The sequence below is a fragment of the Gymnoscopelus braueri genome (genome assembly GCF_963280865.1).
Source record: "Gymnoscopelus braueri genome assembly, chromosome: 13".
Taxonomy (NCBI): Eukaryota; Metazoa; Chordata; class Actinopteri; order Myctophiformes; family Myctophidae; genus Gymnoscopelus; species Gymnoscopelus braueri.
The window spans coordinates 5,221,888-5,241,111 of record NC_137615.1 but is presented as its reverse complement, the minus strand read 5'-3'; the positions used below and the strand labels follow the sequence as shown (position 1 = coordinate 5,241,111).

The window sequence follows — 19,224 nt, the reverse complement described above, 5'->3', positions numbered from 1 at the left end:
TATACATAGCTGAAGTGGTTAATGTATGTTTTGTAATAATAATCAAAATCTACAAAGTAACTAGTAACTAAAGTTTTCAAATAATTGTAATGGAGTAAAAATACAATATTTTCCACTGAGATGTAGGCTACTAGTGAAGTAGAAGTAACGCTACTGAAAATTGGAAATACTCCAGTAAAGTAAAAAAAGACCTCAAAATTGTACTTGAGTACAGTACTTGAGTAAATGTACTTAGTTACTTTACACCACTGGCTTGCTGGAAGATTGTAGTAAACGTTTCAGATCGGTGGCCCTATTATAGAAATAAAATGTTGATTTTAGAGCAACAATAAATGCTCGAAAAGCGAATTAGAATCACATGGATTCAATAAGTTAAGAAGCCGTTAAGGATAAAAGAGTAGTTTTAGTATTAACCACCTTACCTTCTCTGCAGTCTTAAACCCAGGCGTTGAGACTGGAGGAAATGTTTATGGTTGCTTAGCAACAGATGAGCTGCATTCAACAGACTCAACCTGCAAACAACTTAACGTCTGTGGTGGAAAGTAACGGAGTACATTTACTCAAGTAGCATACTTAAGTACTTTAACTTTACTTGAGTATATGTAATTTTTTTCAATGCTTTATACTTATTCTACTCCATTACATCTCGGAGGCAAATGTACTTTTACTCTACAATTGTTTTAAAACGTGAGTTACAAGTTACTTTGTAGAATTTAGATTAGCCTATTATTAAAAAAAAAAACATGCATTAAAGGGATACTTCACTTTCACATAAAATAAACATTAAAAATATATATAAAAAAATGAAAGAAGTTATGGCAAAATAAAGGCCCCCTCACACATTAGTAGGACACTCTAATGCGTGAGGGGGCCATGAATTTTCCATAACTTTTTTCATTTATTTTTAATATATTTTTTAAATGTTTCCCCGGCCCTAAAGTGAAGTATCCCTTTAACCAAGTCCTGTATTTCATGCGATGCATTGAGAGCTTGTAGATCTGCTATTTTCAAAAGATTTGAATCCTTTTTAAAAAGGTACATTCTACATGATCAGTAGGCTATTTGTTTTGCTTTTGGTAGACTACTTTAAGTACATTTTGATGCCAATACTTTTGTACGTTTATTCAAGTAAATCTTTGAATACAGGCCTTTTACTTGTAACAGAGTATTTTGTGGTGTTGCTACTTTTTCTTAAATAAAATAATCTGTGTAGTTCCTCCATCACTGTGTTGTTAGTAATGAGCATGTTGGACTGCAAAAAGATCTTCTATCATAATGTGGTATAGTTAATTGTACATTTATATAATTTATTATGTAATTTATTAAGTAATTTATTATCATTTCTACCAACATATACCGGCCAATATGCTGAATGATTTATTCCAAAATTAATTCAAAAGAAGGCTATGGCAGTGGACCCCCACACGTTGATTAGTGTTTGGTCGTGGACCCCCATCTGAAAACGTTTTGTGCCAGGGACCCCCAGAAGAGAAGATTTGTGTTAAAATAATTCAAAATTATTCTAAATTAATCTAAACACTTTCAAGATTAATTTTTTAAATGTTCAAAAATAGCAGATGTACAAGCTCACACGTAACAACACTATACAAGTGGTCATTGTGTGCTTCAAGTAAAGTAATTACATTCCTGAAGGTAAAGGCAGAAAACGTTATAATTATAATGCATTGTACCTATCATTATCATATAATGTATTAAACAACTACTGTATGTATGATCCTGGCCAAAAAGAAAAAGTCTTTGAGTGACCAATAATTATGAAGTGTAGTGATAATTGACCTCATAAGTCATTATAAAAGGCTGTAATGTGTTGAATTATGAGTAGTCTGCTTTTTAACTGTAATTTTACAGTCTTATAAGCAGATGCTTGTATACTTCACCTTATAAGTCATTGTAAAATGCTTTATAATGTGCTCTGATTAGCGTTGAGTATTTATGATTTCTTATTACTGTAATTATAGTCTTATAAGCAGTGGTGGAAAAAGTACTCACACTTGATTAACCGCAATGTAGAAATTCTTTGTTACAAGTAAAAGGCCTGTGTTCAAAATGTTACTTGAGTAAAAGTACAAAAGTATTGGCATCAATATTTAATGTACCAAAAGTAAAAGTACTAAAATCTTTGAAAATAGCAGATCTACGCAAGCTCAGCTTGTAGATCGGCTATTTTCAAATAGCCTATGTATAAAATAGGGCTAAAGTTGTTAATGTAGGTTTTATAATATCATAATTTATACCTGCAAAGTAAGTAACTAAAGTTTTCAAATAATTGTACTGTAGTGGAGTTGGAGTAAAAGTACAATATTGTCCTCTGAGATGTAGTGGAGTAGAAGTAAAAGTATTGAAAACGAACTCCACTAAAGTAAAAAATAGCTAAACATTTGACTTAAGTACAGTACTTGAGTAAATGTACTTAGTTACTTTACACCGCTGCTTATAAGTAGATTAACAAACACAAACAAACAAACACACAAACAAACAAACAAACAAAAAACAACTCTGTAACAGCAAACGTTGTGCTGTTGAACGTCCCTTCAGTCAGCAGTGTGATTGACAGCGGGGTCTGTCCATACGCGTTGCACGGTCATACATTCATTCCCACCAATAGCAGCCATGGCTCACATGACGCTCGTCTGTCACAAGCGTCATGGCGCAACTTGTTCCTGGTTTTGGATTTTTTTTTCATTTACAACCCGTACATCTACATTAACGTTCAAATTTCAAAGATAAAGTAATGACCCTACGGCAATAAATGTAACAAGTTAAAACGCTTGGGTCTAAGCACCCTTATTATCGATATTATTTAATAAAAAGCATTTTAATCGAATTGATGGCCATTTTCTTAAAATGTCCTTCATATGCTTTCAACTACGCGACCCCATTGGTTGGAATGTGTATTACACTCTGATTACATTATAACTCTAAGAGAAAATGGCTGCCGATCGGATTAAAATGCTTTTTATTGAACAATACAGAAGATACGGGTACTTACACCCAAGCGTTTTAACTTTTTATATCCATGGCCCGTAGGGTAAGCACTTTATATTTGAAATAAGAATGTTTATGTAGATCTACGGGTTGTAAAATGAAGAAATTTCCAAAACCCAGGAACAAAGTTGCGCCATGACTGTCATGATATGACAGTCATTGTTTCAGGGCTAAACCAATAGGAGCTCTCTAGGGGCGGGACTCGGCGGTAAGGCGTCACGGCCCTTCAGGCTGGCTGTCATTCTGTAAGAGCTGCTGCTTCTTGTTATTGTTGTCAAGATGGAGTTCTTACTGGGAAACCCGTACAGCACCCCGGTGGGACAGAGTATAGGTGAGAGACACAGCTTTAAATGGACATTATGGACCATGTCAGCGTTGAACTATGACGATAAACTACCAGATAATGCTCTCAAAGCGTCATAGTAGTCATTTAACTGGAGGAGCTTGTGAACTATTAGCATCAATGAGGAGAGAGACAGAGAGAGAGAGAGAGAGAGGAGTGGAGACTTCGGTCTCCACTCAAGCTAGCAAGATGATGGGGAGAGGAGAGACTGTCTGTCTGTCTGTGTGGATGGAGTGGAGAGCCCAGGAGGTCCTGGGCTGTCTCCCCTCTCCCCTCTGTCTCTCTCTCCCCTAGTTAAACAAAGCTCCAGAGTTCCAGGAACAGGGACCGAGCCTGGCCGTCAGGTGTATGCGGGGAAAGGAAGGCTTAGGGCGGGGATAGCAGCGGTCTGATGGGCCCTGGAGGGATGATGACTGGTCTGGATTCTAACTGGTCTTTGTGTTGTGAAATATGAATGACTTTCATTTTTTGCAGTGGTTCAAAGTAACTAAGTACATTTACTCCAGTACTGTACTTATAAGTACACGTTTGAGGATTTTTTAAAATTACTTTACTGGAGTATTTCCCAGTTTCTGTACTTTTCTTTTTACTTCTACTCCACTACATCTCAGAGGCAAATATTATTAATAATACTACAATTACTTTTCAGATATAAATTATGATATTATGAAACATACATTAACCACTTCAGCCCTATTTTATACATAGGCTATTTGAAAATCTGCTAATTTCAAACATTTTAGTACTTTTACTTTTGGTACTTTAAGTGCATTTTGATGCCAATACCTTTGTACTTTTACTCAAGTACATTTTTAATTCTGGACTTTTACTTGTAATAGAGTATTTCTATATTGCAGTATTGGTACTTTTACTTAAAGAATTTGAGCACTTTTTCCACCACAGATTTTTTTTTTTTACATTAAATGATCTGCATTTGGTGTTAAACTAGTAGATAGAATATAGGCTATTCTTGAACTGTATTATTAGCATTATATGGAGCGTTCTGGCAGCTAGCAGCAGTGGTGGAAAGTAACTAAGTACATGTACTCAAGTACTGTACTTATAAGTACAATTTTGAGGTATTTGTACTGCTCAAGTATTTCCAATTTTCCATACTTTTACTTCTACTCCACTACATCTCAGAGGCAAATATTGTACTTTTACTCCACTACAATTATTTGAAAACTTTAGTTACTAGTTACTTTGTAGATTTGAATTATTATTACAAAACATACAGTAACCACTTCAGCCCTATATCGGCCATTTGAAAATAGCCGATCTACTTTTTACTCAAGTACATTTTTATTACCGGACTTTTACTTGTAACAGAGTATTTCTACACTGCAGTATTGATACTTTTACTTAGGTAAAACATTTGAGTACTTTTTCCACCACTGCTCATAGCCAACCTGTTTGATTGCATTTTTTTTTTATTAGGCAAAAGTGTAATACAGCACAGTTACATTTAAAATACTTTGTCTCGGTCAGTGACCTCAGCCCTCGTCCCAACGCCTCTAGGCTAAGGAAGGCTCCTGCTGTTGACACAGACATGTCATTTCTATTGTAAGACCATGACAACATGGTGATCGTTGCCGGGCGGCCATCTATCTGTGCCTGTCATGGACTTTATGACTATTTGATGATCTACAGGACTATGTACTTTTCCATTGCTTCTGTTTGCCTGGATTGACCCGTTCATCAGTGTCGTTCAGTACGACTAATGGGTGCAACAGTTAATCAAAGTAATCGAGTCTTTAAAAAAAAAAAAAACTTTAATTGATAGCTTAAAGGCATATTATGTAACCTTGCCCTGTGTTTTTTTTTATACCAATCATTTCCCTCTACACCAGTGGTTTTTCAAGCCTTCAAGGTCCATTATTTATTCTGCATTTGAGCCACGGATTCATCACCGTTTGATGAGATGTAGCCTCTCAGACCCAACATGTAGAATATTTTGTTATCGTTGGATAAGATTTGGTCAAAATAACGATCCTTCTCCATTCTCTAATTGTGTAGACTTCTTGTAAATTAAGTAATGCAGATGTTTAACAATAATTTAACTATTGCGAGTGTCAAATGAAACCAAATGGACCCGTAAGGGTCCATTTGGTTTCATTTGACACTCTCAAGAGTTAAGAACTATAACTAACTTAGTTCTAACTCTCAAGTTCTCATAGTTCTAACTCTCAAGTTCTCATAGTTCTAACTCTCAAGAGTTAAGAACTATAAGGGTCCATTTGGTTACCAACTCTCCATCATTTAGCTGGGGACCACCTGGAAACTTCTCAAGGACCACTGGTTGAGAACCAGTGTTTACCTGGTGTTTACCTGCAGAAACACACTGGAGTAGTGTGGTGGTGTTTACCTGTAGAAACACACTGGAGTAGTGTGGTGGTGTTTACCTGTAGAAACACACTGGAGTAGTGTGGTGGTGTTTATCTGTAGAAACACACTGGAGTAGTGTGGTGGTGTTTACCTGTAGAAACACACTGGAGTAGTGTGGTGGTGTTTTACCTGTAGAAACACACTGGAGTAGTGTGGTGGTGTTTACCTGCAGAAACACACTGGAGTAGTGTGGTGGTGTTTACCTGTAGAAACACACTGGAGTAGTGTGGTGGTGTTTACCTGTAGAAACACACTGGAGTAGTGCGGTGGTGTTTACCTGTGGAAACACACTGGAGTAGTGTGGTGGTGTTTACCTGTAGAAACACACTGGAGTAGTGTGGTGGTGTTTACCTGCAGAAACACACTGGAGTAGTGTGGTGGTGTTTACCTGTAGAAACACACTGGAGTAGTGTGGTGGTGTTTACCTGCAGAAACACACTGGAGTAGTGTGGTGGTGTTAACCTGCAGAAACACACTGGAGTAGTGTGGTGGTGTTTACCTGTAGAAACACACTGGAGTAGTGTGGTGGTGTTTACCTGTAGAAACACACTGGAGTAGTGTGGTGGTGTTTACCTGTAGAAACACACTGGAGTAGTGTGGTGGTGTTTACCTGCAGAAACACACTGGAGTAGTGTGGTGGTGTTTACCTGTAGAAACACACTGGAGTAGTGCGGTGGTGTTTACCTGTAGAAACACACTGGAGTAGTGTGGTGGTGTTTACCTGTAGAAACACACTGGAGTAGTGTGGTGGTGTTTACCTGTAGAAACACACTGGAGTAGTGCGGTGGTGTTTACCTGTGGAAACACACTGGAGTAGTGCGGTGGTGTTTACCTGTAGAAACACACTGGAGTAGTGTGGTGGTGTTTACCTGCAGAAACACACTGGAGTAGTGTGGTGGTGTTGACCTGCAGAAACACACTGGGGTAGTGTGGTGGTGTTTACCTGTAGAAACACACTGGAGTAGTGTGGTGGTGTTTACCTGTGGAAACACACTGGAGTAGTGCGGTGGTGTTTACCTGCAGAAACACACTGGAGTAGTGTGGTGGTGTTGACCTGCAGAAACACACTGGGGTAGTGTGGTGGTGTTTACCTGTGGAAACACACTGGAGTAGTGCGGTGGTGTTTACCTGTAGAAACACACTGGAGTAGTGTGGTGGTGTTGACCTGCAGAAACACACTGGGGTAGTGTGGTGGTGTTTACCTGTAGAAACACACTGGAGTAGTGCGGTGGTGTTTACCTGTGGAAACACACTGGAGTAGTGCGGTGGTGTTTACCTGTAGAAACACACTGGAGTAGTGTGGTGGTGTTTACCTGCAGAAACACACTGGAGTAGTGTGGTGGTGTTGACCTGCAGAAACACACTGGGGTAGTGTGGTGGTGTTTACCTGTAGAAACACACTGGAGTAGTGTGGTGGTGTTTACCTGTAGAAACACACTGGAGTAGTGTGGTGGTGTTTACCTGTAGAAACACACTGGAGTAGTGTGGTGGTGTTTACCTGCAGAAACACACTGGAGTAGTGTGGTGGTGTTTACCTGCAGAAACACACTGGAGTAGTGTGGTGGTGTTTACCTGCAGAAACACACTGGAGTAGTGTGGTGGTGTTTACCTGCAGAAACACACTGGAGTAGTGTGGTGGTGTTTACCTGTAGAAACACATGCCCTCTCGCTGTATTTTATGTTGGTGTTTTCACTGTTTTGCTTGCCCCCCAAAACATCCCTGTCTACCAAGACAGTGTAGTGCCTCAGTAATCTGATTGATTGAATACTTTATTTAGAAGACATGGAAAAAGCACATGGAAGTACAGTTTGCAATACAAGGTCATGTAAAATGGATCGCCCATAAAAGCCAATGGCTTGTTTCAAATGAGATCCCCACGCACTCAAATCATGGTGACATAAAAAAACAGACACATATACATTACTATGCAGAACATCATACAATCAGCTTACAGGTTACTTACTGGTATGAAAAACAAGAAATATGTACAATAAACAGTTTTGAGGAGGAGGGGGGGGGTAGGTTAAGACTTTGACAGGGGCCAGTTTGAAATTGCAGCCTCCTGAAGGTATTTTTTTTTCAGGGCAGATTTACTTTTGACAGGTACATGGGTATCCCAACGTTGTGGTGTGTCTTGTAGACCAGGCCCATTGCCAGCTGCCGTACTCTGTCCTCAACCCTGAGCCATCCGACCCTAGCAAAGTGAGCAGGGGTTAGATGAGTTGTATGTTTAAGGGCAAGAAGTAGCCTTACTATCTAGGATCACAGGTTAAACCAAGAACCTATAGTTGCAGCCCTCAGTGTGAAACTCAAGTGAATCGGTGATAGGAAGTGGTTTCTCCTGTGGTTTTCCCTGAATGTTTTGTGCCTCTCTCTCTCACCTCACCGGTGTTTCTGTTCCTGTTGCTAAAGAAACAAAACCTTTTTTTTGTGTGGTTGTTTTTTGGATTGTTTACTCCTTTGCCACTTAAGCGCCTAACTCTAACTCTAAACAGTTCCTTACTCTAACTCTAAACAGTTCCTGCTCGATTGGAAGTGCTGCTGGGAAGTGTTTGTGAGCAGCCAGGACGCTTGCTTAATCCATTAAGCACGGGAAAGCATCTCTGTCATTTTAACTCTTAAACTGCCAGGGTTTTTAAAAAATAGTACTCAAAAACTGCCAGCAGTTTACATGGTAAAACATAGGAAAAATGTTATTTATTTCTCCGTTTATTTTTTAACATTGAAGTGAATGGAGCAGCAACTTTTTGGAAAATGTTATCTCCTGGTTCTTTGTGAAGAACGGAAAAACGGAAAAAACAAAAAAATAAAGAATAATTTTAGTATTTGTTTTATTTTGTTTTTGATTTAAAAAAAAAACGTTCATAAACATTTTTGGCAGGCAGAGAGATTTCTTTGGCTATTAAAAAACAGCAGATCTACAAGCTCATAGCGCGGCACTCGGTGCCGCGCTATGAGCTTGTAGATCCGCTATTTTTGAAAAATCTTGAAAATTTCTGCAAATCTTTGAATAATATATATATATTTTTAAAGCGAACATGTGTAACTCAAATCTTTGCTTCTCTGCGTCCCTGGAACAACATATTTGACAAATGTTCGCTTTAAAAAAAAATGTGCACAAACTTTAATGATTAAAATAGTTTTTTTTGCAGATCTACAAGCTCACTCATTCGAGTCGGGGCCGCGCTATGAGCTTGTATATAATCTGCTATTTTTTTTATAGCCAAATAAATCTTAAAAATGACACAGATGCGTTCCCGCCGGTCTTAATGGACTAAACTATCTGGAGATAAGGAGGAGGAGGAGATGTTTGTTGGAAGGAACGTCAGTCAGAGGCATTTCCTGTGTTGTTGTTGAACGCGGCGTTACTTTTGCTCAGCATTCTTTTCCCACACTGTCATCCTGTGTTAGAGCTGCGCTCTGACTGGAAGCTGGGCTGCAGAAACACTGTGGTTTAGTGCAGTGGTTCTCAAAGTGGGGTCCGGGGACCCCCAGGGGCCCTTGAGGGAGTTCCAGGGACCCCAGCTAAATGATGGATAGTTAGGAACCAAATGGACCCTTCTGTAACTCTGAGAGTGTACAAAAGGAACCAAATGGACCCTAACAGGTCCATTTGGTTGTACACTCAGAGTGAAATTAACATTGATTTTACAATATAAATTGGGGTCCCAGAGATAGAAATGCCATTAAATGGGGGTCCGTAGCCTAATGCATGTCAAACTGGGGGGTCCTTGAATATAAATAGTTGAGAATCACTGCTAGAGCCTTAAAAGTCTTCTCTTATGGGGGTTCCCTGGCATATCTTTTCAAATGGGGTCCGCGGGCTAATAATAAGTGTCAATTTGGGGGTCCTTGACATGAAAAAGTTTGAGAACTACTGGTTTAGTGTATCTTCTTACTAACTAAAATGACACAGAGGTGTTCCCAGCTTGAAAGGTATAACCAGTGGTGGAAAAAGTACTCAAATGTTTTACTTAAGGAAAAGTATAAATACTGCAATGTAGAAGTACTCTGTTACAAGTAAAAGTCCGGAATTAAAAATTTACTTGAGTAAAAGTATAAAAGTATTGGTATCAAAATGTACTTTAAGTACCAAAAGTCAAAGTAATAACATGTTTGAAAATAGCAGATTGGCTATTCTCAAATAGCTTAGGTATAACATATTTTCAAATAATTGTAGTGGAGTAAAAGTACAATATTTGCCTCTGAGATGTAACGGAGTAGAAGTTAAAGTACTTAAAACTGGAAATACTCCAGTAAAGTAAAAATACCTCAAAATTGTACTTAAGTAACTTGAGTAAATGTACTTAGTTACTTTACACCACTGGGTATAAAAACATATACTGTAGGTGTAAAGCCCACTCCACACCAACGATTTGCAACGCCTTGCAACTGCTTGCAACATGCAACTGCTTGCAACCGTTATCCCCAATGGCAGTTGCAAGGCGTTGCATTGGTGCGGTTGACCTTAAAACTGTTTTGTTGCAAGGAGTCTTGTGCTAGTTGCATTGGTGCGGTTTAGCCTCTTAAACAGGTCTAAATGGGTTCATATCTTCACCCTGTCCTCTGGTAGTGGCGCTGAGGTGATAAGAATGGCATTGTTTGGCTGTGATCGCTCTCAATGTGGTAAAACTGGCTTTCTTTCTGCTGATGACGTCACAGACAGACAGTGTTTGCATTAAATAAACACTGATCATTTGTCTGTGGTGGTGAAAGACATTTATAAAACTCACTTTCAGCCTGGCTGGCATCCTTATTTTGGGCATTTCATTAGAAAGGAAAACTGTAATTTCTTCCCCCCCAAAACAGTGAAGAATGTGACACGTTGTAAGCTTGTAATGTAGATCTGAAATTCTTGCTACATTAAACCATTAACCCGACATTGTCACAAAGTATAAAATAGCCCATTAATTAACAGCGATGATTTGTAACTGAGATTGCTGCTTCCTATATCTTTGACGAATACAAGAACCCTCCCCCCAAAACACGCTCGCCCCGGGTTCAAATCCGGTGACCTCGGAACGGTCGCCACCAGGTATTCCTAAACGTAACCTCAGTAAAACTATGCCTAAACCTAACTTTATTCCTAAATGTAACCTCAGTAAAACTATGACTAAACCTAACCTTATTCCTAAACGTAACCTCAGTAAAACTATGCCTAAACCTAACCTTATTCCTAAACGTAACCTCAGTAAAACTGTGCCTAAACCTAACCTTATTCCTAACCTTAACCTCAGTAAAACTATGTCTAAACCTAACCTTATTCCTAAACGTAACCTCAGTAAAACTATGAATAAACCTTATTCCTAAACGTAACCTCGGTAAAACTATGAATAAACCTTATTCCTAAACGTAACCTCGGTAAAACTATGAATAAACCTTATTCCTAAACGTAACCTCAGTAAAACTATGAATAAACCTTATTCCTAAACGTAACCTCGGTAAAACTATGAATAAACCTTATTCCTAAACGTAACCTCAGTAAAACTATGAATAAACCTTATTCCTAAACGTAACCTCGGTAAAACTATGAATAAACCTTATTCCTAAACGTAACCTCAGTAAAACCATGCCTAAACCTAACCTTATAACTAACCTTAAACTCAGTAAAACGAATACAAGAGCGGGGGCGAGCGTTCCGCGGAAAAAATGGGGGCGAGTGTGTTTTGGGGCGAGCGTTCCAGTAACATCTGGGATGCTCTGATTCAGGGAATATCTGCTCACCAGCCAGACAGACAGACAGACAGACAGACAGACAGACAGACAGACAGACAGACAGACAGACAGACAGACAGACAGACAGACAGACAGACAGACAGACAGACAGACAGACAGACAGACAGACAGACATGATGGTGAATGGACTATGTGCGCATCATATTGCTCAAAGCTTCTTTTTTTTCCTGACTACCTTTTTTCACTGACAAAAACGAAATAAAAACGAAATACAAACTAAGCTACGATGACTAAAACTAAGACCAAATATATTGACAATTTCGTCAACAAATAAAAACTAGACTAAAATGTTAGTGAAGGATCTAGTGGAGAAGAGATCCAGTAGAACTAAAAGACAAGTCATTTTATGTTTGGTTGCGCTCGGGTGTTGTGCTCTGAAAATAGCAGATCGACAAGCTCACAACGCGTGAGCTTGTAGATCGGCTATTTTCAGCATGCAACCAAGTGTGAAGTCAGCCGGCCTTGATGCCGACTAAATCATTTTTAGTCGACTAAATCAACTGTAGATTTAGTCAACAAAAAAATATTTTGGCATGCAATCTATCTATCTATAATCTTATGATATGTTAGTCGACTAAAACTAGACTAACAGTAAAACATTTCAGATGACTAAAATATGACTAAAACCAAATGGAATTTGATTCAAAAGAGACTATGACTGAATCAACACTGCCAGGCAGTGCATTTAGTCATGGCCCTGGGTGGTGAGTCCCATGGAAACAGAATGGAGGGATTCTTCTGAAAAGGAAGGAAGTTTTAGTGTGTCTGCAGCGGCAGGACTCAGGAGGGGAGGGTGGCAGCATTCATTCATTCAGCGCTGTGGTCTATAGCCTGCTGGGCGCGTCTGTCCTCCCCTGGCCTCTCGCCACCCTCAGCCACCCACCAGTGGTGCAAAGTAACTAAGTACATTACTCAAGTACTGTACTTTTTTGGTACAATTTTGAGGTATTTTTTTACTTTAGTGGAGTATTGCCAATTTTCAATATTTTTTACTCCACTACATCTCCAAAATATTGTACTTTTACTCCACTACAATTATTTGACAGCTTTAGTTACTAGTTACTTTGCAGATATAAATTATTATATTATAAAACACACATTAACCACTTTAGCCCTGTTTTATACATACATAGGCTAATTGAAAATAGCCGATCTACAAGCTCACAACGCGTCGCGATGCGACGCGTTGTGAGCTTGTAGATCGGCTATTTTAGCACTTTTACTTGTGGTACTCGAAGCATATTTTGATGCCAATACTTTTGTACTTTTACTCAAGTAACATTTTCAACACAGGCCTTTTACTTGTAACGGAGTAATTCTACATTGAGGTATTGATACTTTTACTCAAGTAAAAAAACGCAGGTACTTTTTCCACCCAGCCATGCACCCACCCCACCGCTGGTCAGCCTGCTTTGTGCCAAGTCATCCAAAATGGCCGCCCTCCCTCCATCCATAGTCCATAGGCGTCAAAAAACAAAACAAAGGCCTTCCTCAATGAAGACTCATGTTACAAACAAGCAGGGTGGCTTGAGGTCAGTGAGCTGGCCGGTACTATGCCGCCATGCAGGCACTGCTTGTGTTTCACCGTTTGTTTCACAGAGACGTTGCCAGATCTGCCGGTTGCATCTCTCTGGTTGTGTGTGTGTGTGTGTGTGTGTGTGTGTGTGTGTGTGTGTGTGTGTGTGTGTGTGTGTGTGTGTGTGTGTGTGTGTGTGTGTGTGTGTGTGTGTGTGTGTGTGTGTGTGTGTGTGTGTGTGTGTGTGTGTGTGTGTGTGTGTGTGTGTGTGTGTGTGTGTGTGTGTCAGTGGTGTGAAGTAACCAAGTGCATGTACTCAAGTACTGTACTTCAGTAAAGTAGAAATCATTAAAAATTGTACCTGAGTAAAGTATTTCCAATTTTCAGTACTTTTACTTCGAGTCCACTACATCTCAGAGGCAAATATTGTACTTTTACTCCACTACCAGCCTGCAGTGGTACCTTAGCCAAAGTATAAAAGGTTAAAGTGGTTAGAATTGTTGTGACGCTATATACACATTTTGTTGGAGACCCCCTGGAACCCCCCCAAGGACCCCACTTTGAGAACCAATGTCCTAGGGTAGTTAATACCCTCTCAAAAACATGCACTACTAAACTACCCCCTGTCAGGTGACAAGAAGGTCAGTTGGCGCTCATGCATTGAAGGAGGCATGAGCTCGACCCTGGGCTCCCTAGGCTGGTGGGGGGAGTGTAGCGCCCAGGATCACTCAAAATTGGCACCGGGTGAAAAAAATGGTTACAAAATCGTGGGATTTTTTAAATAGAAAAATACATGTCATTTTGGGGGTCCTTTGACTTTGAGAAGCAGCAGTGCCTCACTGCTCACACCACAGCCCAGTAGCAGCAGTAGCAGCAGCAGACAGTGTGGGGAGGATGGAGGGGATCAGGTTACTGCCAAGGACATGACAATCCATCCACACACCATGTTGGTGTGGCCTGCTGGCTGTAAAGAACCTTTCATTGAGTTTTTTCATCTCCTAAGTGACCCACACGGAGGTGGAGGTGGTGAATGACGTGAATGACGTGTGTGTGTGTGTGTGTGTGTGTGTGTGTGTGTGTGTGTGTGTGTCTCTGTGTGTGTGTGTGTGTGTGTGTGTGTGTGTGTGTGTGTGTGTGTGTGTGTGTGTGTGTGTGTGTGTGTGTGTGTGTGTGTGTGTGTGTGTGTGTGTGTGTGTGTGTGTGTGTGTGTGTGTGCGTGTTCGATTTATTGTTTTTGCAGATCTAGGCCTGTCACAATTATTCCGTAATCGTCTAATCGCAATTATTTGAGATAGTAGCAATTATTTTGACAAAATCGTCAGTCATAATCGTTAATGATTTTACACACGTTGAGAGATTTTCATATATTTTCAAACATTTTCTGAAATAGTGAAAATAGTAGACCTACAAGCTCACAACGCGTCGCACCTGCTATTTCCACTATGTGTCATAATTATCTGCCATGTGCAAAGCCTAAAAGCCAAACAGAAATGTAATTTCAACACAATTTAAATCGTTAATCGCAATTATTTGAGTGACAATTAATCGTCCTGTAAAGTTTCATAATCGTGACAGTCCTAGACAGGTTGTGGGTTTGTAGATCGGCTGTTTTCAAATAGCCAATGCATATATAGGGTTATAAAGTGGTTAAACTGATTTTGATGATATACAGTATTAACTCATTAGATTTTTTTACTACTGGGGACCCCCTGGAACCCCGGACCCCACCTTGAGCACCATTGAATAAAACATTAACATTAATTAGCTCTGTATGCAACATTCATAAAGCATTTATGTATGGATCAATTATTGATTTATGGACCTTTATCGCATTACAGTGTATTAGCTCAGTGGTTCTCAAAGTGTGGTCCAGGGAACCCTTAGGGGTTCTTGGGAAAATGAGAAATAGTTAAAGTTTTATTTGTGGCTATTTTTTGAAAAATCGTCTCTTATTGTGGAGGTCCCTGACATATAACTTTTCAAATGGGGGTCTGAGGCCAAATACATATCAATTTGTGGGTCCTCCATGACATGAACATGTTTGAGAACCACTGTGTCAGAGAGCCCGACCCATGTTTTGACCGTTTTGACCGACGTCAGGGGTGATGCAACTATATTTCCACACTCACTCCAGAGGGACACATTGCATAATACTGTCGGGCAGACACCTCTTATCTCTGTATTTTAACTTTTTCTTTCGCAATTAATGCCCTACTTCGTCATTCTATGTCACACAACACAATAGTAGCAAAAATAGCCAATCTACAAGCTCAAAAAAACGCGCTGCGACGCGTTTTGACCTTCTGATCTGCTATTTTTGCTATTTTCTGAATTTGAATCCTGAAAAGTAACATTTTTATTTAATTTCAAATTTAGTTATACTCATGTTAACTTTATGAAGTTAAATACAAATAAATGAGACAATAGACCACCGAAGTCTGACGTCATTTACACATCCTTTGTTTGTCTACCTGGTTCGCAGTTTTCCACCCCCATTCTGAATCCCATAGACGTGTTTAATATCGCGTCAAATAAGAACTGTGTTCCAAAAATAAACAAATGACCCCGGCGGTTTAACTCTTATTATGGATATGAAGCATCAACTGACGGTGAGAAAACGATAATGTTACTTCCGCCGAATTAGTTACATTTTCGCCAGAAACAGACTGTATCAAATATAAGTGACTGACTATCATAAACGATACAGAGCCTCCTCCCTGACAATATCGCCGGGACAGTTTGTTTATTTTTGGACCACAATTCTTATATGAGACGATTCTAAGATGACCCAATGTTATTCTCCATAGAGAAATTACTTCCGCAAACCTGGGGATGAACGAATTACGTCAGGACTTCGGTGGTCTATAGATGAGACATAAAAAAGACAATAAAATGTTTATACTAGTCATTAAGGGACCAGTCGAAATTTACATAAGGGGGGGCATGGAGGAAATGTATGTGCCCTGATCTAAAATGCCATGACCCTCCCTTTGACAAAAAAAAAAATTCAATGACCCTCCCCAAGTGATTACAAAAAAAAGAGTAACCCTCCCCGCCTAGAAGTGTCACGATATATTGTGTCACGATATAGCCTATCGTGGTATTAAAATGTGATGATAGGTATTGTCATGATGTCATACTGTATCGTAATATTTGTTTTATTGTTTTTTTAATATAAAAAAAACACTTTCTTTTTTTTTGCCGGTGAAAGTTAGGAGTTTTTACTGTATGATATGAAATGTAAAGCTTATCATAATCATAGTAATTATTAATCATGTCCTCCATCATATTCAAGGTATTTTGGAGAGAAATGAAACAGACTCCAGTCAGTCACTTTCAGTTTAAAGCACTGCAGAGGGGAGGTGTTGTGTGTCAGCTGATGCTCGTTGACGCTCGTTAATGTGACATGCATCTGCACTCTCAAATAGGCCTACATCTAATCTAAGATTGTATTATACTGTATCTGGTATTATAGATTTTTTTTAGCTGTTGGAAATAACTAGGCTGCACTTGGTTGGTAAAGTCCAGATGACAAAAATATGAGGTTTGTGGAATTTATAGTTATGCAGTCTTATATTATATTATATTTGTTATATTAGTGTCTATCTGTCCTCTGAAACAATGGGTTTATAGTTAGTGAGAACTTCACTTCTCCATTAAGCTTGCACACATGTATTTATTTGTGTGTACAAAGCACTTTGTAATTGTTTCTAACTTGCTTTATAACGTTATTTATAAGATGATGGCCAATGTTGATGATACATGAGAAAAGAACATTAATAATATATCATATCGATATCATGCCCAACATCATGTATCGTATTGTGAAATTCTTGACACCCCTAACCCTCCCCATCAAATACAACATGACATTTAAAACTGATATGTCCAATGTTTTGCTTTCCACATTGATTAGAACATTGCTGTAGTGTAGTCAGTCTTGCTAAATGCACAGTGTATCTGTAGTAGTGGTAGCAGAATGGATAGTGTTCTCATCTTACATGTGGGAAACCCATTGAATCCTGGTCAGATTGAAGAAAGTTGAATATTTGGTAACCAGTAGTTTAAAACTTTTGTCACTCTGCCCTTTTAATTATCAACTACAGTGACTACAACTACACTGTTGCCTACATAAAACAAATTAGGCTATCAATTATGGCCTGATGCTTCTGGTTTTACTAGTGGAGCTAGGCATCTATACACAACTGTCCATATAGATCCACATTAATCACATGCACAGAATTACTTCAAATGATTATGAATATCCAGTTATAGTAGGCCTATTTATAATGCATCTCTCCAATAACGCCTGTTGAAGTTTTGCTTAATTGTTCAACCACCATCGTTAAGACGCTGAATAGATTTGACTGGGTCGTTCACACTCGCTGTGCGTTGATGGCTTGTTAACGACCGTCATTGATTCTAAATAGACAAGGTGTTACTTGATTTGAATTCTTTGTATCCTTTGAAATGGAGAGGGGTCATTGACCACTGTTCTGCTGTACTAAAAAGGTATATAAAAAACGGACTATTTTATCAATTCAAAATTGCATGACCCTCCCTTGGATTCAAAGTAAAATTAGCTGACCCTCCCTTGGACCAAAATTAGAAAGGCATGACCCTCCCCTATTTTCCTCCATGCCCCCCCTTATGTAAATTTCGACTGGTCCCTAAGCTACTAATATAGACTGAAGTAATTAAAGCGGGTCATGTTTACGTGTTTGGAATTGTAACAGCTGAAATCAATAATATATCAGTATTCTGATATTAACCTGCGGGCCGCATTAAGTGAAGGTGGGGGGGCCGCATGTGGCCCCCGGGCCGTCAGTTGCCCATGTATGACCTACGTATATCGGCCATTATTTGACATTCTTTTACAACGTCGGTATCAGCAATTATGCAGCCGATCCGTCCTGATTTTTTTACATTCAACCTGGCATCTCTTATCTTGGGCGTGTGATTTTTCATGCCCAAGATTTATACTTTCAAAAATAGCTGATCTACAGTACAAGCTTGTAGATCTGTGATTTTTGAATATGGCTTAAGTGCTTATATTTAACCACATGAACCCTAGCATCTAGGGCAGGGTAATTAAATGGAAATATACCGACATTTAGAACCTCTCACTGACTGACTTTAATCTGGCTCATTTCGGTTAAATCCGTTAATGATTTCCCTCAGTGCCTGTGTATGTATGAACTGATGTGCCCTTAACGTGACATTGTGTCCAGAGTTGTCTTTTAAAGGGATAGTTCACCACCAAAATGACTTTTTTTCTATGGATTAGTCACCCCATGGAGACTTGAATTCATGGATATTTTTTTAATTTTTGTCGCATTCCTAAGACAATAATTTTATGACCGGCAGCGGTTCCGGTAGGAGACACAAAGATTCTCCTTTGTGTCTCCTACCGGAACCGCTGCCTGCTGGTCCACTGATCATCAAATTATTGTCTTAGGAATGAGACAAAAACAAAACAAAACAAATATCCATTAATTCACGTCTCCATGGGGTGACTAATCCATAGGAAAAAAAAGTAATGTTTTGGGTGAACTATCCCTTTAAGTCAAATCACTTGATTGCAGAGACATAGATTGTAAAAACAGTTGCTGTATTTATTCAGTTGAATTGCCTGACCACCACAGGAAGAGGAAGTGAGTTTGGCGTGAAACAGAGTTGTCGCCATTCTCGCTTTGTTTACGTTAGAGCCCTTCAAGCTGTCACCATGCCGACAGCAAATACACACTACAGGACGTTTTAATGGTTAATGTGTAAAGTAGGGAAGTGACTGTTTTTGGGAAGTGAGGAATACTTGTTTTGACTAATAGGGCTATAGGTTTCAAAATAACAAAACTTTAATGAATGCTAGTACCTCACAGCTTGGATATGATTGTAGACTAGACTGCTTGTGTTTTATAGGTAGTAGCCTTTTGAGGGGTTTGCAGGCACCAGCAACTAGGCCAAAGAAAAGGCTTTTTGGTCGTGGCAAAAGGTACCATTCTGTGTCTGCAATCATTGACAGTGGCAACAGAAGAAGTCCTTAGATGGAACCCTAACATTATCTAAGAGTTTATATTACTAGTACCATACCCGTTGGGGATATGAGCATCATTTTCATAGACCTGCTTACTTATTCCTCTGGCAAAATGTGGCAACACTGATCCCAATCCCATAGCCTGGGGGACCATGTAGAGTTAGACAGTGTTTCCAAAAAACAGCTGGAATTTGGGTAAAGTG

At 39.2% G+C, this 19,224-nt stretch overlaps 1 protein-coding gene across 4 annotated transcripts in view; it reads left to right on the top strand.

Annotated features, from left to right (window-relative positions):
- The first annotated feature begins 3,225 nt into the window (after window positions 1-3,225).
- The window catches only part of tom1l2a (target of myb1 like 2 membrane trafficking protein a), a 78,865-nt gene continuing 62,866 nt past the window's right edge, over window positions 3,226-19,224 (top strand). For all 4 annotated transcript variants that reach the window (XM_080445922.1, XM_080445921.1, XM_080445920.1 and 1 more), the window contains exon 1: window positions 3,226-3,337. In XM_080445922.1, coding sequence (XP_080302048.1) covers window positions 3,286-3,337 — 52 coding nt within the window. In that variant the 5' untranslated portion in view covers window positions 3,226-3,285. The remainder of the gene's footprint in view (window positions 3,338-19,224) is intronic.